This window comes from Poecilia reticulata, linkage group LG19 (assembly GCF_000633615.1).
Source record: "Poecilia reticulata strain Guanapo linkage group LG19, Guppy_female_1.0+MT, whole genome shotgun sequence".
NCBI classification, from domain to species: Eukaryota; Metazoa; Chordata; class Actinopteri; order Cyprinodontiformes; family Poeciliidae; genus Poecilia; species Poecilia reticulata.
Genome location: NC_024349.1, coordinates 25,188,947 through 25,213,240, shown reverse-complemented (window position 1 = coordinate 25,213,240; position 24,294 = coordinate 25,188,947). Strand labels below are relative to the sequence as shown.

The following is a 24,294-nucleotide window of genomic DNA, read 5'->3' as shown; positions in this document are numbered from 1 at the left end:
CAGCTGAAATACTTTGACACATTGCTACTTGGTGCTACTGGCTGACTTTTAAAACTCAGCCAATCCAGGAACACTGATTGGCTGAACCCCAAGAGAAGAAATAAGAAAGACTGTAGTTCTTCTACAGAAGTGCTAAGATGGGTTCCACTGTGCATATCAATGCATGTTTAAATTATTAAAATAGGCATCTAAGTATTTTGAGAGAGAGTCTGAATTATTACCAGATCTTAGCTAGCGGCTGTGGTCCGTCAGTAAGACCATATCGTTTTTACACACAAAAATTAGACACTCAAAACTTTCCGAATATGTACACAAACAGAATTAACTTTAAATAGCCGCCCATCCTGCTGATGCTGACAATCAAACCTCTGCTGAGCCCTCAGAAAAAAGTCATAAACTCATCCCTGAGAGCTGCAGAATGCGTCTGCTCATTTCAGAGCCATCCCAGCTCCAGGCAGTCATATGCTAACGCAACAGTAATCAAATTATCAATACGCCACCCGGTTGCCACAGCAGACTGAGCTGTGCTCTGTGTAGGCAGGAACATGAATAAATACAGTAAATCATAGAGAACTTTATAATTAATCAGAAACTGTTGGTCTGAATCACTCAACGCTGTGGGCTTCATGCCAACAGATTCACAGTTCACCCAGGGATCAATAAACAAAATTTGATTAGCTTTTATTTTCAAATGTTAGCGTTCAATTGATTTGAATTTTCATCTCTGACCTTTGGAGATTGCAGTTCTGTGTGAACTCTGAACTGAGCGGTAATTGACAAAGGTGAACAGAGAACGATTCATTCTGGCAAGATTGTAGCTACTTCACACGCTACTGTTGATTATGTTAAAATGCAATGCAATATAAAATGCTGATGTTTGTCTAAAATATATATATATAAACCCAGCTTTACAGCCAATTTTCTCCCAAACAGCCCCTTGTCATAACCTTTGATTGTGATTCGACACACAGGCAGGAAGGCAAAGATTGTACCTCTGCTTTGCAACAAGGAGGTCTTGGGTTCGCATCCTGGACTTAGGTTCTCTCTGGATACTCCAGTTTCATCCAACAGCTGAAAAAACACAACTGCCAGGGGTTTCTTTGTCTTGTGTTTCTCCCACCTTCCTACGCTGCAAAAATTAATACATTTGTTTTCACCGTCTTGAAACAAGTCAGCCCACAAATCGGCAACACCAGTTTACATGAATCTCAGCTTTTTCTTGCCACTGGTCTGCTTGAGGAAGGGCAGATGTAGGAGGAATACGTCTAGGTGGGGTGCAAAGCAGCCGATCACCAAAGGATTGAAAGGATGTAGTGAAAGCTCAAGGTCAGCCAGTGGAAGATTTTTAGCTAGCATAACAAAATGTTGCTGACATCAAGAAATGGTGCGCCAACACTGACAGGAAGACCCCAGAGCGTTTATCTGCTCTATGACAGTCCGTCTTCCTCTTTAAACTCTAACTCACCTTAATTAAGCTTTAATCAGAACTGTTTAGTCTCTCTCCAGACAATACCAGCGCTAAGACTCTGGATTAATCTTTGACGGCGTTGAGAGTGGGACTGAATTATGAAGTCCCACATGCCAACAATACGCATCCATCTAATCATCTGTCATCAAAATCTCTTTACCATCTCTATCAGAGGGACCTGTCTGTTTATACTTCCAAAGACAGCGTAGGAGGAACTTTTGAAGGGAATGTTGCTTTGAGGCTGATGAGGAATCTTGTGTGCCGCACCGTGATATATCCACTTCTCTAGAATTCAAAATTACTCACAGAGTCAGAAGCCGAAAATGATTCCAGGCCACAAGCAAAGGCTAAAAATCAGTAAATGTTGCCAAATATCCTTATGATTGATCTGATGAGTGTTTAATAATGACCGTCTTGATTCCAGCAGTCTTTCCCTGAGCAGAGTGTGCTTGCTTTTGTTCTTTTGTGCCGGTCTGTTGGACGAAGCCCAAATGACAGAGTGGATGAGCCAATAACACGGGAAATTCCTACTGGACTTTCAAAATGTAGGAATTTCTGCACCAAGTTTATGGGTAACACACTGAATAATCTGCACCCTGACAAAGAGCCACGTTGAGGCAGGAGTGACCAGTGTCAAACTGTCCCATGATGCACTTCATCTCGTGTTTGGCACCATGCACAACAGATGGCTGGAGTCTGTTGACATTTGCCCATCAGGCTACTGCGCTGGTCTTTGATAAAAATCTCACCTCCTGTGGTTTATACGTGGCAACAAATGTCAACAAATGTCGAGGAAATGTCAAGACCACGGACATTAAGACCCACGTGGTCCGTGTTCGCAAATGACTCGATAGCCATTCAAATTCAGAGCAAATCTGCTTCTGGGATTTTTCTAAGAAATGAAGAATGTACAATTAACTAATTAAAAATGAAAGGGGAACCTTCACTTGTGCCAATGCAAGTATACATGAATGTTGGAAGTATATATGGATGTTCGAATAACTTGTCAAGTGGAAAGAGAATCATGGTATGGCACGTCTTTTTTTTTTTTTTTTAATGATCTCTCCCGTGAGCAACCTTATTCACATTTGATTTTAATTGCATTTCTTATTTTATGGAAACGGCGCAATTGCAAAATTGTGTTTTCTCAACATTAACAGAATATTGACAAAGTTTTGTAATGGAAACGTAGCTTGTGTCTTCCTGCCAAATAACCAAAACCTTAGATAACACTTGATAACACCAACCTGCTTTCCTCTGTATCAGTACACAAAGTTAGTTATGTCCGATCAAGCTCCATGTCCTTTCTAGACCGCTCAATCAAAATTTAGGGTTCGTTACACTTTCTAGTGACACTCACTCTACAACTACAAATCTATACTTTTGCATGAATTTGTCAATAATCCATTTTGTCCCCATAAAGTTGCATTTTATCACAAAAACCTATGTGTTACGGCAGTGGTGCCCAAGACTTCAGGGTTACTTTCCTGCTACTTTTAAGATGCATCCCCTTTGGAGATGCACGATGTATCGGTGTCATCATTGGTAATGACCGATGCTAAAGCCAATATTAGTCATTTTTTTAGTAAAACTGGGCTGATATTAACAGCTATTTCCATAATGTTGCCGTTCGTGTTTCTGGAGACGATGTAATTGGTTTTTTCACAGTGTTAAAAAAGTAGGTGAATGTAACATATAGGCTATGATATCAGTAAATATCGGTTATCAGGTATAACAGCAACATTAAATATTAGAGAGCCTTTATCCTCTAAAGGCTTGTGTGTGTGTGGACAGTCTTATCTAAAATAACCCCCAGAACTTCTCAAAAACAGTTTTGGTTTAATAAACAGCAAAGCCAACACACACACACACACACACACACACACACACACACACACAGAGCATCATCGGCGGTAGCCTCTACCTTTCACCATCACTGACAGGGATTGCAATTTAGCGGACGAAATGAGGAGCAGACAGCATATAATTATCCGACCGCCTTGCACAACAGCTTATGTTCCTCTCATCGAGCATGACGCAAAAATGTGACAGAGACGAGGGGGGAAAACAACAAGGAAAAGGGGAGAAAGTAGAGTTTTGAATTAGGGATAAAAGCAGAGTTTTTGGTCATTTCTTTCCTTCTGCCTTCATTAAACTAGGCTAACATGATGAACTAGTTGCTCGGCTTCCGCAGCTCTAGTTCCCCGCACACCAAAGCGCCGGGCCCTGGCCGCTCATGATGGATCTACGGGGAAAGCAGGTGAGACCGGGTGACGGCGTGTTCGCTGCGTTTCTGCTACCGACGTTCTGATTAGTTCTGGTGTGTTTTCCTCTCGTTCCAGATCGCCTCCGTTTTTCGGCCCGCCGGTAGCCGTGATTGGATGCATGTGACATTTGTTTTTACTGGAAAACGGAATCAAAACTTGGTCGACCCACAGCTGCAGCACGAGCCAAGGCCCCATCGTTTTTTATCCAGTCAAAATAAAAACACGGGGATTGATGCAGCTCTCGTTCACGGCGAATGAAAGAAACATGAGATTGATTTTTTTTTTTTTTTCTCGTTTGACATCTGCTTGCTGTGATATTCCGCAGCCGAAATGTTAGCTGCTACCTCAAAGTAGAAGCAAAGTTAAGGCTGCATTGATCCGAGTTCAAAACAAATCTGTCTGAAAGGACAGACTGCGTCAACTCCAGCTGGAGAAACCACTTCACGTTCACATAGCCTACTTGGAAACACGGCACTGCATTGACAAACTTCATACAAAACATTTATTGATATATAGTATAACTGGCCTTTCAATTAATATATTTACTTACGCTGGCCTCAAGAAATGGGAACTGAAACAACTTCCAGACCAAGTTCCAACATTTCAGTTCGAAATGAAAAAGTCCCGGTGTCTCACCTTATTCTGTGACCGCCATGTTGTGACTGTAGGAGGCGCCGATGCAGCTTTACACGAAGCCTCGTCAGGACATTGTGACCACGCAGTAACTTATAGTAAAATACTAAACATTTAAACCAAACAGTTTCTGCTAAGCAAAAAGGTCAAGACTGTTTTATAGTGATTATTTTTGCTTTAAACTTGAATTAATTTAGATGATTTATCTCCAGCTAGTTTAAAATGTTTGTTTTTGGCACGAGCTACTAGATGTAATGGCTTTGAAGTCCAAATTGTGACATGGAAAGTATCCTGATCTGAAGGTTGAAAATTCCTGCTCTGAGAATTAAAGTCAGGTCCAGTTGAAATAATAAACTATTACTTTGAATATAGCGAGGTCTGTATCTGATTAAAATAGCCTGTTAATAATATAAGTGCTGCTGCAATCCTTTGATGTGTTAACACTGCCATCAGCCTGATTAGCAAAAACGAGCTGGTTTAGTCACAAGATACCACAAATATCAACATTACAAGGCAAATGAAACGTATCTTTGCCCATCTCTGAACTCTCCTCCGTCAGCTAGATAGGATTAACAAGCCTTGACCCATGTCACGGTATGCTACCAGTTTACTAAATTAGCTGTTCCAAGTAAGCTTTCTTTTTGCTAAACACATCTAAACAATGTCAATGACATCTCCATCAATGACGGGACTAAAGTTTATATGGTCCTTCAAACTTTTTAAGCTATCGTTAGAGATCTAAATGTGGAACAGTTCAAATTTAAGCTAGTAACCTAGCATGTTTACAAGGTGAAAACATGCTAGGTTAGTAGAAATGCTAACAGTTCAATTTCCAGGCAGCAGAGTTGACATGTACTTGATGGCACCATCAGGTTTTGGCGAGCTCCACCTCATTTGCTTTTGCCACTCCACTTTAAATATCATATTCAAGGTATGAAAGCCGGGCAGAGAAACTTTGGAGTTGGGAAAATGATCCTTGTTTGCTCTGCACCCTTTTCAACTACTCTAGGATTTGGGGTTGTTTTATAACTAGCTGCTTCGAGATATAAAAACAATACCTTCTGCCACGGTAACACATCATAATAAATGTCCGAAAGTAAAAAAAAAAAAAAAGAGCAAAAATCCTTCCAGCTGCACAGCATCCAAACCCCGAGGGAATAATTGTCCAAACATGAGGTGCCTTAACCCCCCCAAAAATATATATAAACAAAAGTCTACAAAAAGAACAGACCAGGACTCACTGTTGTTGGCGAGTTCTACAAGTCCAGATAAAGTGCAAAGAAACGGAACAGACGAGGAAGTTGTTGAAACATAGTAACACCATCTGAGATTTAGGTTGGGGACTCTACGGCTCAGAGGATAACCATACCGGACACACACACACATACACACACACAAATAATGGCTAGCTCAATTTTTGGCGGACCATTGCTGCTTTGAATGTTGAAGGCAGCGAGTTCAGTCGCTCACACTGGTGGCAGGCGGGTCAGACCAGGCAAAAGCACCAGAACATCCTCTTCCTATGGCACATTGTTTGCAGAGCTGCAATTAAACGGCTCACGTGAACACTTCGTCTCATCTTCCTCCCTAAGCTCTTCGTCGGAGGAGTTTACACAGAGGCTTAAGTCTCCCTTTGACTTTGAGACAAGAGAGAGAGCCCGGAGGTGTCGGGGGACAGGTTTGATTCAGGGGCTCCTTGTTAAGCGAGGGAAACTGTAGAAATAACCCACTGATAAGATGTTGTTCTCTTTGAGATGAAAGAAAAGAATGTGAAAGTAATCCTCGTTTCTCCCCCCAACGCTTGTTAGCTGAGTCACGGTAAGGCCAGAACACATCCAGCAGCTGTCAGCATGTAGTTTATATTATGTTCTTCAGAAAAAGGGAAGATGTATTCTTGGAACACAAGATAATCACAAACCATAGAAGAAGGGGGTTTAAGAGAGGTGGAAGACTGTTGTGCTAAAACACTCTTCTCACCGTCCTGTAAATTTCATTTGTCACCCTGTTCCAGGAAGCTCGAAATGAAAAGGTGTAGCTACCTCTCCAGTGAGGCTTCATTCCAGCTCTATTCTTGACTCTAAATCAGATGAACTGAAGCAGGGAAACATCCAGCACTTAGCAGTGTAGTGAATAAGCGACAACAGACCAAAGTTTGAAATAAGATTTAATGTTGTCTGTTATAAAAACAATGTCTGAATCCAACTAACTTTTAAACATCAAACCTTTGCAGGTGAACTAGATTCAACTGCAAACATGGATATGCTTGGTGTAAACCAAATGTAGCGTGTGATGTCACGGTTTGTGGATGATTTGCTCCAGAAGGACCTTCCCATTTTACGACGGTAGAGTCAGAGTCGGCTTCATTCATGGGAGAGTTAAAATACCACCAAAGACCACAAGAAATTTGACTTTGATTATACTTCCGTCTTAATGAAGACCTCTACAGATATATATATGCATCACTCTTGGTACTCTGTTAAGTCTTCATCAAAGTTTTACATCAGATGTAACGGGTCACCCTCTGTCCAGAAAATTCTACTTTTGTCTCATCAGTCCACAAAAGTTTGGCTAAAACTCTTGGGGATCATCAAAATGTTTTTGGGAAATGCGTGACAGGCTTTTGTTTTAAAGACGAGAGAGGCGGCTTCGGATTCTCCCATGGATGCTCATTTTGCCCAGTCCTTCCCGCATTGACTTTTCATTTTTAAGTGAGACAAGTAACTCCCGCAGTGCATTAATTAATACTCTTGGTTCTTTTGTGACTGCTGGGTCAGGCCACTCCTCGCCTATACATGTTACCTCCATTTCTTATTTAATTTCTCAGATTTTTTTTTTTTTTTGTCCGTTTTTGTATCTTGACTCTACAGGTATGAGTGCAATCAAGACTTGGTTGGTTACGTAATTTTTCCCCCTCACTTGAACAAAACCATTATTTCAAAAATCACACTTTGTACTTGTGTGTGTTTGTCTGATCACAGATTATGTTGAATCTAAAACATTTAATCCTGATGAAAAAAAAAAAAAAAAATGGAAGTGGGCAAATACTTTTTTCCCAGACACTGTAAATAACACATTCCCCGTGCCACCTCTGACAACCGAAAGTTGAATTCGGGTCCAGACTGTAACAGGGACTCTGTTATCAGTCCGTCTCCACCTGGCTGTCAGCTGGCGAGACAGAGCATGGCTCGATGCACTCTGCTGCTCCCGACTGCTGCATCCAGTACATGATCCAACACTCCTGTCTACTCACATCCGTCATCTGCATGGCACTGGTTGAAATGTCACAAGTACAGAGCATCAAGGGTAAGAAGGTGGCAGGCATAAACATGACAAAGCTGCTGTCTGCAGGCTGCTTTTAGAAGCATGTGTACAGCCATGTCTTCCCCACATACAGCTCACTCTGTACATAATATGTCACTTCCTCTTGCATGAGATTCTAATTAGGTCCAAAAAATTACATGCAGACTGTTTTAGGTGTTTCTTGACAAGGGCCTTCAAAATACAGATTTAGATTACCGTGCTGCAACTCTTGCTAAAACGTTTTGGATTAAGTTAATAACCAACTACAATTTTCCTTATACAGTGATTGTGAATAGTCTTTTTCGGACCGTTGCAGAAAATAAACCCAGTGGGCCGATAGATGAGGCTTTATCATCGTCCCTCTTTGTGAGGGACCAAACTCAAACAAGGACAAAAAAATGTTCAAAGTAGAAAAAGGTTTCAATTTAATTCTTCAAAAAATCATTAACAAAGCATAAAGATTTAAAGCAAGAATAAATCAAAGGATAAATAACAAATTTGGATCCAAATGAACTGAGGTCAACTGAACTGTAACTGAACACAAACAAAAACTGACCTACCAAACAAAGAACTAAGGCTGCTTAAATAGGGGTGGAGTGACCTAAATCTACCACTTGAGGGAGGTCTGACCTAACAAAAGAACAAATAAATACAAAATTAACTAAAGCGTTCTATAAACAAATAAAGCAAAACCAACTTTAACTTAGCACAAACAATAAGTGAATATTTAAGTGACAGAATTAAATAAAAACAACTTGAAGTCTTCCCCTTCAGTCTTTCAGAAATGTGTAGAAGGTTTGCCCCAGGTTCCTCCACCAGCTGGTTCCTAGAAGTGGCATCTCAAACAAAAACACAAGTATAAATGAACCATTCAGACAGACATTACTAAAGTGTGCACCCATTAGAAAATATATCTCTAAATGAAATAACTAACAAACTATACTAATAAAGAAATAAATACTAACAAGATGTGGTGGTGGTAGGAGCATCCACCACACTCTTGGTTACAGATGCCGTCGTGCGACAGAATTATGGCGGTACTAGAAGCATGTAAATATAAAAGTTCCAACCAGAACCTTTGCGTGTTTAAAAAAAAATGCAGTTGTGTTAACATTTGTAAATGTTTAAAATCTATGTGATTATTTGAAATTGTAAAAAGCATGGGGAAAGAGTGCAAGTCAATGTTACAATTAAGTATGTTATTACAAGTTTTTTGTTTTTTTTTGTCAATCCAGTCTCTGGTCAGAAAAACAGCATCGATGTGTGTTTGGGTTCTGTGGACCAGTACCGCTTGACTCCATGGCCTTTTTAAACCACTTAGCCAATTTGCTCATTTTTCCATGGAACATGACTCCAAACTATTAGTGGAAAATTTGTCTATTTGCAGATTTTTTTCACTAAAGCCACATGCAATGATGAAGTGACTATGAACAAGAACATCAGTTTAAGAATGGCTAGACATTCAATTTCTCCTTCTGTCTACATTTCTCTGAGATTAAAAGGAAATTAAACGTGGAACAGATCTTTTAAAGTTTTTTTATAGCATTGTCTGATGAAGACCTTTTATAACAAAAACATTTGTTTATTCCAGAATAGTCGGCTAAAATAAACTCAAAGGTTGTTAAATATGACCAGACAGCACAGGGTTATGGGGAGTTACTGTTATTTTTTCCACACTCAGTGCCTTATAGCACAAGGTGTAATGTGACCATAATAACGGACTGTGAATTATTTGAGTAAAGCCAAATGAGTCTAAGAGCATTAAACACCCTGGGTGTCAACATGAATGTTAAAGTCCCCCACTATAATAATCTTATCAGTATTTACTACTAAAAAAAAAGTACAATGCTAAAGTATATTTGGTGTTTGAAAGTAGACAGTTTTCAGCTATTTGCAGACAGTTGTGGTTCATAACCCCGGGGCATATAACTGTGTAAGCTTTTGATTAAAAGTGCGAATATATGACATCCTCAGGGGTGACATTTGACCTACACCTAGGCAAATAAAAAATATGAAAAAAATAAATGTAAAGCTCAGTCATCTCTGTGTGCATTTGCAATTTAAGCTTCCACAGATAAATCAGTTTTTAATTTAAAGTAAAACTTTATTCCAGACGTTTCTAAACGAAACTACTAAAATAGTTTAAAGCGCATCACAAGACAACATCAGACCCGAGCGAAATCTGGCGTTTGAATTCTGTGACAGAGCAGCAGAATAAAAGGACTCTCATCTTCAACACGCACACAAACCTCACTCGGATGCTTCTGAATATTCCTCCTCTCTCCAAGTCGATGTGCCTCTGTTCTCAGCCCCCTGTGGCCTCATTATCACAGCCTGAGACACAGCAGCCATATCTGACAAAACAGACAACAGCACACGCAACTTAGGTTGGCCTGGTTTTTGTTTTCCTTTTACACAGGCTTGCGTAAATCCGAAAACACAGATTGTAAAACAGACAAATATACACACACACACACACAGAACTGAGTTATGCCCATCCAAAGACCAGAACACATTCCTGATACAAACTAACTGGAGGAATCACACAAATCCACAAACCTGTAAATAGAGAAACTGAAGTTTTCATCTCCCTTTCCAACTCACATCAACACAAGCCCACACAAATATGCGGTCAATTCGTTCCAAACATTCGGGACTTGCAAATTACACAACATTCAGGCGATTCAAAACAGGAAAGGCACGAATTATGTGTGTTACTTGAAATCTTGTTTAGCAATTTCCAGAGTGCAGATCATGAGACAGACAGGTGATTCAACACAACCTGTCAACAATCACTTTTACTTCAGTTTCCACTTTATATGCCCAAGGTAACGTTTAACTGAAGTCCATATGCTGTCCAGGTGGTCAGTATGATGCTAGATTCTTCATTTTAAAACCGGGTAGGGTAACGGATCATTACAAGACGTCTCTTCTGTCTTCAGCTGGATGGAGGATTCCATGAAGCCACTTCCGCTGGCTTCACAGTTTGTGATTTTACAGTTCCTTGCAAAAGTACTTGTATTCCTTGAACCTATTGACACTGACATGCATCAATCATAAGAAGTGCAGCAAAAGGAACCAATCCTCCTGGGGCCAGTGCAGGGGACTACAATCTTCTCAAAAGCATTAACATACTGTAAGCTTCCACCTTAGTCTCCAGGAATAGTGGAACTAAGGAAATATTTTTCCCTATGTCAAAAGTTCTGACATGTATTGGAACAGTGGAAGGTTTATCTAACAGGTTAATGACATTATCTCCACCTTTATCAAAAGGTGGAGAAGGCTCAGTGGTAAGTTTATGAGTTTTTAACACTAGCCGACGCACACTAGTTTCAGCTTCTAGCTGCTCAAACTCAAGCTTGCGCTCTCATTCTTAGGCTTAAACTTCAAGACAAACCAGATGTACCTTTAAGCAAGTAACAACGCCAGGTTTGTTGAACTCAATCGAGGAAGACTTAAACTGTGGAAGAAGAACCAGTGGTTTTCCCCCCATCTGCAGATACCATTGCTCTGTCCTCGACACAAACCTCCAGCTGATCAGTAGGTTCAGAAATTGAACCAGCTTCACCCTTATTCACTTTCAATAAGAATACCTCTTTTTCAACCACGCAACTAAAGACAAGAGATTTTATTTCACTCTTCGCTATAGATTTAGACACAGAGACACCATAAAGGGTAGCAATTGAGCATTAATCATCTTTTCTACAGTCATCAAACTGTTGTAAAGGAGGATTATTTTCAAACTCTACCAGACTAATCTGTGCCATTTTCAAAATAATCCCGGATGAGCCCCCACTTAAGTTACAAACTCCTAAAACAGCCAGGATGTTTTCTGAGTGTTTTTATGACCTCCAGAAGAGTAATCACTGGGCACCACTGTCTGTTTTATAAATTTGTGGGTCAGACCTACCTTTTTTTGCAGCTTACTGGAGTTGCAAAGTCTTAGAAATAGCTTTGTAATCCATTCAATGATATTGTTTCTTGACTTAACTCAGTGTTTCTCAACAAACACCGGTCCTCAGGCCCCCCCCTGCTCTGCATGTTTTAGATGTGCCTCTATTCCAGAACAGCTGATTCAAATGATTGCATGACCATCAAGTACTGCAGAAGCCTGTTAATCACCCAGAGATACAATTCAGGTGTGGCAGAAGGGAAATACCCTCATGCCCCCTGTGCAGGGCAGGGGGGCTTGAGGACCAATGTTGAGAAAACATCGACTTAACTGAACCCTATTTCAATGTCTATGAAGTGCAGTTGGTTATGGAGCATTTATGTCCCTAAACTCATACATAAATACATATGTATTTATTTATTTATTTATTTATGTAAATACATAAATAAATAAATGACAACATTCTAAAACACTAATATCAAACACTCAACCAAATTACCTTCTATGTATTCTTGCGTTAAAAGAACAGATCGCCTTTGGTTCTTTCTTACCCAGCAAGTAAGAAAAAAAACTGGTCATCTGTTTCCCAAGTTATACAGGGACCTACTTCATGCTGTCAGGCAGGTTCAATTTAAATGATTCCTTGTTCATACAAATCTAAAATTGATCAGATTTATGTGCGGCTAAGAAAATTGATTTTGTACTTTCTAAAAGGTGCGCTCAGTTAATTCATGATACAAGAAAGGGGACAGGCGATTAGCATTTCCCCGCATGGTCCGTTTGATTTAGCATCTTGAATTTACTCAGATTCTCTCCACCTCTTATTAAAACTGGAGGATCTGAAAAATTTAAGTGGGACAACAAAGAAAGATATCTTTAAGGAGGGAAAAGCTGTTTTCCACAATGTTGTAACAAGTTCATGAAGCTAAAATCCTTGAAATGGGTTTTTACTACAACAGGGCGGCTCAGCACTTTCAGACGGCAAGAAACAAAGAAATGACAGCTGCCTCAGTGGCTTTTAAGACATCTTTAAAACCAGATGATTCAGCTCACGTATGATTTCACAACCCACGGACAATATGACGTCTTTTTTATTAATTGTGAACTTTTACTATCAGTGTAAAATGTTATCCCCTACTAATGTCGAGCACCGCAGAAGTGGATTCAGCACAAAGAAAACAGAGGGATAAAATCAAGCCTTTACTGCTATCGTTGCATATCTCTGGCATGTAGGTTATGACTTCATTATCAGCGGGGCTAACGGGTTTGCCGAGGCCAACCACTAATCTTGGTGCTAATTAAAATCTAGCTTGTGCAGCTCATCAAAACAATTAGTGGAGAACAATAATGAGGGGACTGATGGAACTCAAGAAGGGAGCGGGATAAGTGATGAGTAGATGTGTGTGAGTGAGGAAAGAAGAAAGGGGCGAACAAAGGAAGACAGTTGAGGAGCTAACGTGCTCGAGGGAGAGAGACGAGCGAGGTCCCAACCTGGTAGAAGATGATAGGTTGAGACACAGAGGGAGGATGAGATAGCAGGAGCAGGAAACCACGAAGTGGCAAAAACCCTGACTGCTCCCAATCTGACACATTCGGGAAAGTGAGAGCGGGACATTCTATAATAGAAAACAATTGCACTCCCGCTTTCTCGAGTCTCTCAGCTGTCTGTCTCTATGTCTAATATTCCTCCTCTTCTTGGCACTTGTTTTTGTTCTGCCCTGCTAAAATGACTCTCTCGCTTCTTGAGGCGACGAGGCCCGTGTGAAGCCAGACCTGGGGAAGGGAAGCCAAAAGGAAACAAGTAACAGATGGTGCAGGTGTCCTCGCAGGGCGATTCCTTTCACCTCACAGGCGACGGACACCTCACTTCTCGTCTCCTGCTTGCACTCTCAGCCTCCAGGGAGACTCTGGGAGGCAACCTGCTCACCATCTTGCTCTTGCTTCTCACATTCTTTCAAGGACAACATCTTTGCAAAGAAACTTCATTACCGAGTGTACATTAATACATCATGAGCATCTGTCAAATTTGGGCTCTCAGATTTATTTAAAGGGGCAGTACTATGTATTTTCTAGGTATACAGAGCCATTTTATAGCATAATCAAGTAACTTAATTTCAGTTGTTATAAAATCGCTATGTATATCAAATATGATGCGAGTAAATTTGACTTCATAATTTAATGCTTTGAAATTGGGCCTCTGCCTCTGTAAAAACTTTTTCTGGAACTCTGCCTTCACACCATGGCTCCTCTATTAATTATTTAGCAATGTTTTTATCAGCATTTCACAGAGAAGCAGCTCCTATAATGACCTCAGCAGACATGCAGTTAAGCTAAGTGTTTGCTAATTGCTGCTGGCTAGTCTGAAGGAGTTGAGTGGGGAAGTCACGGGGGAGGGCTGCTCTGTCAGGTGGAAACTCGGAAACTGCAACTACGTCTTCCTCGAAGGCGGGGCTAGGTCCACCGAGGCGTTTTACACAGGCGAATGGTTGCTAGGGGAGATTAAAGTATTTCATGTATAAAAGAATCAAGGTAACACTACAGGTTTGTTTTTGATGAGTGAACAACATTATAACATGATGTAAAGCTCAAAAAAAGCTGATTAATATCATACTCCCTCTTTAAGCCATTGTTGTTCCGTCATGAAACAACTCATACAGCATACAGACTGGTTCGACTGGGTACAAATTTGGAAGTTTTTGAGATTTTCTCCAATCCTTACATGCTTAAGTATATAAATACATCCCCAAACACCTCTCTGGAATAATCCTGGATTGATAATTCACTACTTTTCCATTTAAATGACAGCAGATGGGTTATTGATTACAGCCGTCTGTGACTAGCTAAACTCCACCAGTGCTTCCAATCCCCTCTAAATATACCCACCACCAAATATACCTAAATATTAATACTGAACTGAAAAGGTCGTCTGTGGTTGGTTTCCTGCTATAAACCAGATTTTTAAGGATTGAATGTAAGAATATTACTAATGCTTATTTTTAGCTTGCTTAATCAATGGTCTATTTGATTTGATTCTTGGTAACACACCTGATGGCATTATAAAACAGTAGCTGGTGTCAAATTTCTAATTGAAATGCATTTGTGGGGCTAAGAAGCAGAGTTGGGACTTCAAGGAAATGTACAAATCTCCAAGATTTTCCCAACGACTGTAAATCTTGAATTCTCCTTTGAGGTCAGTCCAGTAGCTCCTGTCAAACAAATATTTTTTATGTTGCCAAAGAGAAACTTCCAGCTGCCAAAGTGTATAAAGCTTGAGAACTTTTAGAATTGCAAAATAAATAATAAAATAATTAAAACTGAGAAAATGAGCAGCATGTTTCCTACACTGAACAAGAAAACATTTAGCAACAAAAGCCTCACTTTTACTGCTCAGATGCAAGAAAATAATTTTATTAAATAAACAGGAGAAAAAAAAAAGTATGCTTTATATGCATTGTGTTTTTTTCCATGTCATAACCTCAGGATAAAATCCACAACAGTTGCATTAATAAAGTGGCAAAGAGCTGCTTGTTTGCTGCTATTAGTGTACAGAAATTGGTACATGAAGCAATTTTAACATTAAAAAAAAGGCTCGTTTCTACCTTTAGGTTTGGGTAATAGGACGACAGCAGTGCGGCTCAAATTAATTTCCATACCTCTCACATCGGTGGTTTGAAGTTGTTTTCCATTAGCAGTCTGGCATTTACAGTCAAGCCTCAGTATTTTGTACAAGTGTTGCATATTTTTTAATAGGTTGCTGCTGCAGAGGTAACGCTTTACTACTAATAGTAAATATTAGACGGTCGAAGATGATGTTTGCATAATACAGCGACTTGCAAAAGTGTTCACTGAAATGTTCAAGTTAAATGCTTTTTATTGGGATTTTATGTTCCATACTAATATAAGGTAGAGTGGAAGGAAAATAATGGTTCACAAACAGAAAATAAATATATGTGCCTTTTATATTAACCCCCTATTACCCAGATGGCTCTAAATAAATTCCAGTACGACCATTTTCCCTCTTAAAGTAGATAACAGGGTGTCTAAAGTGTGACCCAGGGGCCATTTATGGCTCTTGAAATCATTTTGACTGGCCCCCCTGATCACAATTCAAGAAAGGTAAAAATCTGGCCAACAAATAAAAAAACAACTGACCCCCAAAAGTTTGGAAATAATCTTTTTTTTGTTTTGGATCTTTAAGGACTTACAAATTTCTTAAAAGTTGTGCTTATTATTCGAGCAGGTAAAACAAAACAAAAAAAAAATCCAAATTTTTTTTTTGCATATTTTTAATTTAATAAATTTTGTAGCTGACAGATTAGTTTAAATTTGGAAGTTTTGCCCCCAGAGGGCAAAAACTTCAAGTGTGAAGAGGGTGGGGTTTTGTTTAAAATTGAACTTTTGGACCTACATGTCAAAGTCACCACTGAACTCACTGCACCTCATTGTAAAACCTGGCAATAGCAGCACGATCCTGTGGGGATGCTTTTCTCTCAGCTCAGGGAAGCTGCCCAGGAGTCGATGGCAAGAAGCTGAATTCTGGAAGAAAACCGGGAAGAGGAATTTATTTCGTTACGTCTGCAAGGCACTGCACCAGAACTTTCTAAAGCTTTGGTGTTCACTGAGGGGAAAGTCAGGAAGCAGCAGATTTTGCAGGATGCAGTCTTGGCCTTCCCACATCAGAGGGCCTCCTGCGCCGTGGCCCCGTCCAGGAGCAGCCGCCGCAGTTCCTGGGGCTCGGTGACAGGCAGGGAGCAGGTGAGGTCCTGGCAGACGTAGGCTGTGGCGGCACCGTCCAGCTGGGTCATGGAGGACAGCGCGGGCAGACGTTGGCACAGGAAGCTTTCTGGATTCCCATCGGTGTGCATCACAACCTGTCAGGGGCAACAAAGCAAAAAGCAGGAGGGAGAGAGAAGTCAGTGGCTTGGCTCCAAAACACTGATCCACATATGCTGGGTACTATTTCAATCAAGGGACTTAAAAAAAATAGAAATAAAGAAAGGAGGAAGAATTGTCCTGTTAAGACTGTTTAGTTAAAGAATGCCAGCTCACAATCGGAGCTGGTGTCAGACCTCTGATTTTTGGAGTTTGATGCCTCCACACCCATTAAAGGGATAGTGTCATGTATTTTCCAGGCACATAGGCCGTTTCTCAATATGCGTTCTTGTCTGTACTGTTCTTGCGGGTACGTACTTGCCATGAACTCAAGAACATACTTGCGTTCTTGAGTATTGAGAAACGGCCTTAGTCCCATTTTATAGCACAATAAAGTAAATATCTTACCATCACTCATAAAAATGCTGTATATGTCAAGAGAGTACAGACAGACACCTCAAAGACAATTGACTTCGTTATTTCATGCCTTGAAATTGGGCCTCTGTCTCTTTAAGAAGCTCCTGCTCTTTCTGAAACTCCGCCTTCAGGAAGTCAACATGGTTCCTCTATTAACCCTTTAACAATGTTTTTACCGGTGAACTGAATCTCGTTGACAATGACAATAAAAGGTTTTGGACTTTTTTTTTCTTAACTAAAGTCTGAAGTCCTTCTGAAGCAATTCCAAGAAACGCCTCAAATTCTTGTGGGACGAGTCCTAGTCCAGGCTCAAATGTCTTAGAGGTAAGTCAGTCAGGTCTCAAGCCATTAAAAGGCAAGTTCTGGTCCAATAATTAAAGCCATCAATTCACAGAAGAATTAGCTGTGTGTGGTTTATATACCAGCTACGTTTCCTTGATGTGTGTTTCCTGAGTGTTGTGGAATTTTTCACTGTATTCGCGGCAAGTCTGTCTCAATGAATAGTTATCTTGAAATCCAAAGGGTGTTGGTTCTATTCCACCTTCCTCTTGACACACATCAATGCATTTCTGGGGGAAAAGTCGCCTACAGCTTTGAAAATGTGTGATTGTGAAAACATTTGTGGATGAATGTGCTTTGAGTGTTCAGTATGGCTAGGGAAGTTTAAAAAATAAATTCAATCCAATTATGATTTATTTCTAAGAAGTAACAAAAATGGGGAAAATTCCACGACAATAACAAAGATTGATAAATCAAGACTGTTTTTGTTACTTAGGTGTTTCTTGAGTCCAAGTCTGTAAAAAAAAAAAGAAAAAAAGGAAAAAGTGATGCATTCACTTAAGCCTTACCGCTTCAATCATTTAGTGTCAAGAGAACCCTCCAGGTTGGATCATTATCTAGCATGTCTTTTTCGTGTAGCCATAAAATGCTGCACACACACACACACGTGTCTGCAACCAACCCAAAATAACATTCTCAAACTGCCGCGTTCGGTTGTGGCTGATTGACTGTCATGGTCTTGTGAACACTCACCTGTAAGAAGAGCAGCTTGTGTGAACCAAACCCAACGTTCACCTGTCCACTAACATCTATGCTAGCTTATCAATAAAATGTATTTAAAGATCTAAAACTATTGGTCGTTGATGTATTATGTCTCATGATGACTAAAGAGCGGATGGAAGAGTTGCCTTAACTTTGTTTCTGCTCCTGATGGCATGTTAGTATTTCAGCGTGGTGCTAGACAGGTAGCAGAGTGAAGTTAAAGAGGGCTGCCCTGTCTGTGCCCGAGGCTGCTTCCTGTCAAACATGTGTCATTTCACCAGATTCAGAACCGAGTGAGATGAGCACATAAACAGCAAGCTGAGCCAGAAAGGGTAGAAAGGCGAGGATGGAGTGGAAGACACCATCGTAAAGGTGACTGTCATGTGTGATGGGCAGAACATATTTAACATTGAAATTTACCTCATGAATAAGGAAAAGCAGAAAATTTTGAGTAACAACACAAGGAACAGAACCTGGAGCGCTAAGCACAGTTTGGCTGACCTGCATGATAATGTAGATCTGTTGCTTAAGATCACTTTGAAAAGGTTACGGCGCTATGTGGATGAATTTTATGAGGACGTTTTCCTGCCTCATGATTTATCTGTTAACAGGTCAGCAAATGGCATAAAACAACCTCAACTATACAAAAGAATCTCTATATGAACCTTTACATCTCCTTTGATTGAAATGTTAACAGTTAGATTGGTGCTTCACATTTTAAAATAAAGTCCCATCAATTCAGTACAGGGTGACATCAGGGATCAGTACAGAATGCTCTATAAAATGAAGCTGTAGCACCTTTAAATAAAAACCTTTATTTTATAATGTTCTTTAAAAATGTCCATGTTATGCCTCTACATCACTTCTGGTGTAGGCATTTTATTCCCTTGCTCCGTCTTTTCTGTTTGGAGATGAAGGGGGGGGGATGTACAATATATGTGTTGCTAATGATTTGACTCGCGCTAAATAAACAAATACTTAATTAAACATCGTCTTTCTGCTTTGTGTTCCTTGCAAACATGGACCCCATATAATGAGGAATCTTTCCAGCCACTGTGAAAAATTGTGTTAATGCAAATTTTTCTCATTAAAGTTCTTTTCAGAAAAATGAAATTCATTATTTTCATGCCAACACAAAGGTCTTAATGGAAAAGTTGCTTCTAGCCTACGTCTACTGTTTCTACCACTCTAATTTCTAAAACATTTTGATTTTGCATCAAAAAGTGTCACTAAATATATTAGTGACTAAGAGGCCTCAATTGTATTAGCTAGATAATTAGCCGCAGTCAAACAACATGTTGTGCTGTGTGCAGAGACACTGTGTGCTATGTAGCCCCGTATTCAAGAACAGAAAATATTACTGCTATAACATAGTGATTGACGTACGGAAACAAGACAAGGGAAACACACTTATTATTCCGAGCAAATTTTGCATCAACAATTGTTTTTGCTACAGTGACAAAAAACAACAAAACATTTAAATACTAAGAAAATTATAAAAAGCAAGGAAATGTGTAACATGCAATCAATCATAAGGGCAGTCAAGATTTTCTGCCTGGTCACCTTGTCGTCTTTTCAGGGAACTTCATTTCCGTGGCTCTCAAACAGAGTAAAGGGGAGCTGAATGTAAGCTTAGGTAACACTTTTAGGATTTTTATTTAAAACAGAAAAGAGAAACATTGTGGCTATGGGGTGCTGAACCTTTGAAACACATTCCATGATGCTCTCTGTTCATTGAACTAATTGGAGGGTCACATTAGGCTTAGAGGCCTGTAGCTATTGACTAAGAAGAAAATGGCTGACCTCAGCACGTTATGATGTGCTCTGTCTTCCTTTAAATCTAGGCTAAAGTCCCACCTGATTGGAGCTGCTTTTGAAAAACAATAAATGGAAGATTGACCAACATTTTGATGTGTATTGTTTAGAAATATGTTACTGGTTTCTCAATTGGTGACTGTACGTTGCTTTTATGACTTTTTACGATGTAAAACTACCTTGTTGCTACCTTGTACAAATAAACATTATTGAACTTAATTGATTGATTGATTTATTGATTATGCGTCTCGGTATCGGCTGACCCCGGTTCAGGTCCTGGATGTGGCCTACCACTTTGTGACGGAGTTGATATCATACCCAGTCACTTCCACTTTGTTAACATACCAGAAACAGTTGAGTTATAATTCTGAATGGGGGGCAAATTCAGTTGGCTAAATAGTATCACACCACAATATATTTAAAGAAATTAAAATCTGTGTTGCTCCTTCTAACTGGTTTGAAGCACCCGTAGACAATCGGGCACTGACCAACCAGTTAAGGCTCGGTAACGATTGTGCTGGGATGTGGTCCTAATCGAGTGACCGTTGCTATGGAGACAGGAGAGGATTTCCCCGCCGAGCTGAACCCTTCTCTCCTGTCTCGACGATTTCTCTCTACTGTCGGGTTCGTGCGGACCCAAACGGGGCCCGGTCCGCGTCCCGGCCACGTGCCCCTCGACGTAAAGGTCACGCTGCAGTCTGCGGCGCGGATGTGTGCGTGTGAGTGATGGAGGCCGAGGGCGACGCAGACAGACAGGAAGACATGTAAAGTGCGAATGTGATGAACTGAAAGCAAAGCGTGTTGTCTCTCAGCCCGTGTAGCGCAGGCTGTAGCAGACAGCACAGTTGGCTGCACATGAGAGCACAGTCAAACTCCCACAGGGTTAATCCCCCCATACTGGGCACCCCTCTAAAAAAAAAAAAAACCACACACATTCACACGTCTACACACGCACAAACTCACAACTCCCACCCGTTAGACGTCCCTGCACTGACAGCTCCCTCCTACTCTGTCTCTCTCGCTCATGCCAAAGCCGCTCAGCTTAGAACAGTGTGTACCTGCGCTGACAGTCACTTACAAACACACAACTTTAAGAATCATTTTAAGTTATGACCTCATTTAGCCTGAACGTAACTACAGGGCCAAGCTTAGTCAGGGACGCAGACAAACAGAGTGACACACCGAGTGCACGTTTAGCCGCTGTCATTACCTGAGAAAGAATCATGACGGAGAAGAGAGTGTTAGAAACACGGCGGCAGAGAGAACCTGAGGACATTTACTCCTTCTGATTACACACTCACAAATGAGAAAAAAACAAAACAAAAATAATATTTGTTCGGTGTTCACAGGAAGGCTGATTTGGCAGAGAAGCCCCGAGACAAAACCAGACACATGTAGTTACACCTGGACATGAAATCCAAGGAAAGGGAGGAAAATTTGTGTTAGAAATTGCCCATTGCGTTCATTTCCCCATCTTACGTGATAGGGAAAAAATTTCTCCTGGAAAAAATTATCACTTGGTATTTACTGCAATTTCAGTACTGCCCGAGAGTAAAACTGTGGTTAAGGGGGAGGGGGGAAAGGTGTTTTCTGACATTTATAAAAAATCTTTTCATATACTTTTGTCAGACAGTGCGTCTCATTTTAGGATTGCATATGTTCAACCAACACAAAGTAGTCCAAAACTATAAAGGAAAACGCAGAATATATGGATTTCAACGTTTTTCAAAAATAAAAATCTGAAAGGATTTGAATACAAATCATACATCTGTATTCAACACACTCTAGTACCTGTTGTATTTTGTTTCCTCTGATTTATGTGAATGGAAATTTGCCTTATTCTTCTACACAAAGTAATCAGAAAAAAATATCAAAGTTTTTAGAAGTGTAATCAACCACTTTATTTTTTAAAATAATTTTTGTCTATGACCTTTTTTCCCCCTTTAAATCACTTTTTTTTCTTACAAAGTAAAGTTATATGCAAAACAAACTTATTTGCGCATGTCAGACATTTTTGGTTATGATTTTCAAACTTCTAGTTTTGATGCTTCCTGTTTTTGGCTGAACTGAAAGAGTTTTGAGTGCTGAGTACATGAACATCTAGGGCGGGCCTAAGCAGGAACTATAAAAGTAAGGTTTGGCCGTTTATCGTATCGTGTGTCATTTTGATTTACCGTTAGCACAATAAATTCCAGTTAAAATTTTTTAAAACACCCCAAAACTGTCCGTATTGCTGGGATTGTTATTTTAACTATTTTCTTCCACTGTTTGTTCAGTTTAAGGTGCATCAATAAATATCAGTGGATTTAAAAATTTGATTAACTCCATTTACTGTGTGTATTGTAGTGACGCAAATCACACTTTGTGACTCGTGTCCTAAAGGAGCGTACAACAAATGGGAATGTTTTTCAAGAGCAGTATTTGTGTTTGTGGGACTGTAATTGCTGTGACGCACAATCACAGCCATATGGTGACCAAAAAAAAATGTAATAAATGGTTATAGTCACCTTTATTATCATCACGATACAACCAAAAAATAAAAACACACTGTAATACATAAAAGCATTCTTGTTTACTCGATGCCCAATTCACATATGATGGAGAACTGGAGCTTCCTTTTAACTTGACATCTGTTGTTCTTTCTTACTGGGCGTCACTCTGAGCTGCTGACAGCCTCAACACAACCCTCTTTACTAAATCAGTGCTGCATGGACCAAGGGCTGAAGATGCCTTGGTGTCTGGATAGAATTAATAGCCTCTCTCTTCAGCCAGGCCCCGACACCTACAGCACACTTCATCAGCTCATGCTGAGTTTAAGATGAAAGGGACCTCTCATTTGTTGATGTCAAACAGATCATGTCAACGTACAACGCTTTGGCAATCAAGTCTGACAGACGAGGTCGCACAGACAAGAAACACACAGGTAATGGTACCATTTTTATCTCAGCGGGGCCACGTTGTTCCACTCAAATATACCGTTTTCACCACTGCCCTACAGGGGGCGATAAGGTCGATGTCATGTATACACACAGGAGAAGAAGAAAGGAGGGGCGATTCAACTAAAACTCATTTGATTTTTCAGGTTATTTGCGTCATATTGCCGTAAAAAGTTAGATTTTTTGTCGTGGATAAACCTCCAAATTCACCAATGTGTTTCTTTTTAATACTTGAACGGACGTGTTCATCCTTTTGAGATCCACAGTAGAGACCGATAAATTGGTCTGTAACAACACAGGCTGCATGCAACCTGCGTTACTAAACACAATTAGTCCACTAAACCACTAAAAAGTAAGACAACTACCTCTGTTTTTATTTTTAAAGTAATAAGCATATCAAACTGGGGAATACACATTCTTGTTAGGGTCATTAAAACTTTCCACGGCACTTTACCAAAGTGCACAAGCCATTTTCCACTTTGACATTACATTGATATAATGGGTTTTCTTTTTCCAACTGTTCATAAGCAGAAAAAGCAACATCTGGGCTCCATCTGACGTGTTTCATTAGACCTCATGTCACACAGTGAGCCAGAATCAGGATCAACAAAAATGTAGTTTTCTTCCATCTTGTCACTAACCCCAGTCATGTTTCCTACCATGTGTTCATGTTGCACTACATCGATGTATGATGTTTTTTATGAAACAAAAACTGGTCGAGGTTTATAATAGTGAATAAATATATTCCATAAGTGTTATAAATAAGGCAAATAATGAAGTTTATTAGTCAAACTTTTTCTAGGAGCGAGTATTTTTGGTCCAGAATCCCAGATCTTTTGTTTTTTTGCTAAGTCTTTATTAGCACTTTTCTACATTATGCTAGCTAAAACAGACCGTCACCAAATTGTTGCACGAAGCTGTCCCGTTGGAGCCTTATTCATAGTGGCGATATTGTGCAGAATCATGGTAAAGTCTGATTCCTTTCTGATTTAACCTCAGACAAAGACTCGAGCTTCATCGAGGTGCTGGTCTCATCTTCTACATGGAACGAATTAAACTCCCCCCCAAAAAAACAAAAAACTCCATCTTCTGATGACCAGCGGTGTAATTCGTTCTTTGGACAGACGTGACTTCTTTCCTGCTTTTCCTGTCAGAGATCTGTCCCAAAACAGACCTACGCTCACCTGCTACCAAGTAATCAAGCACTTCACTGGCGGCAACAGACGATCTGGGCGGTTGGTGGACACTTTGAGTACATGAAGTTCGTAAAGGTCAATAAAATTGTTCTCTTGGCTATAAAGCCATTTCTTTGATGCACTTTTAAGCCAATAACTCGCTCTGGCAAATTAATGTGCACCTGATCACTTTGCACAACAATCCAGCAACACTAATGTATGTTGCAACCGGAGACACCAAAGTTTCCAAAGTTTGTAGAACCCAACACTCGTGTCACTTCCTTGATTAATGAAGTTTCAAAAACATCAAATCTGTATGACATTAAAATCTGGATTTCTACTCCTAATTTTTGAGGTGCTTTAAGTAAAGTTGGGCTTTATTCATACAATTTTTAAGAAATAATAGAAGGAAATAACAGTAAACACACTGGAAGCGTTAGATTGGCCAAAGTGGATGGTACAATCCACTCTTTTTTTG

At 40.0% G+C, this 24,294-nt stretch overlaps 1 protein-coding gene across 3 annotated transcripts in view; it reads right to left on the bottom strand.

Moving 5' to 3' along the window:
• Nucleotides 1–8,874: 8,874 nt before the first annotated feature.
• Nucleotides 8,875–24,294, bottom strand: part of spata20 (spermatogenesis associated 20) — a 47,211-nt gene continuing 31,791 nt past the window's right edge. For 2 of the 3 annotated variants that reach the window (XR_001777663.1, XR_001777664.1), the window contains exons 16-17: nt 15,999–16,431; nt 8,875–10,022 (exon numbers count right to left, since the gene is read on the bottom strand). Coding sequence is in view for 1 of the 3 variants with exons in the window: in XM_008437985.2 (XP_008436207.1) it covers nt 16,237–16,431 (195 nt within the window). In the remaining 2 variants the exon portion in view is untranslated. Of the gene's footprint in view, nt 10,023–14,998; nt 16,432–24,294 lie in introns of those variants that run through there. The other variant, XM_008437985.2, reaches the window with a different exon arrangement.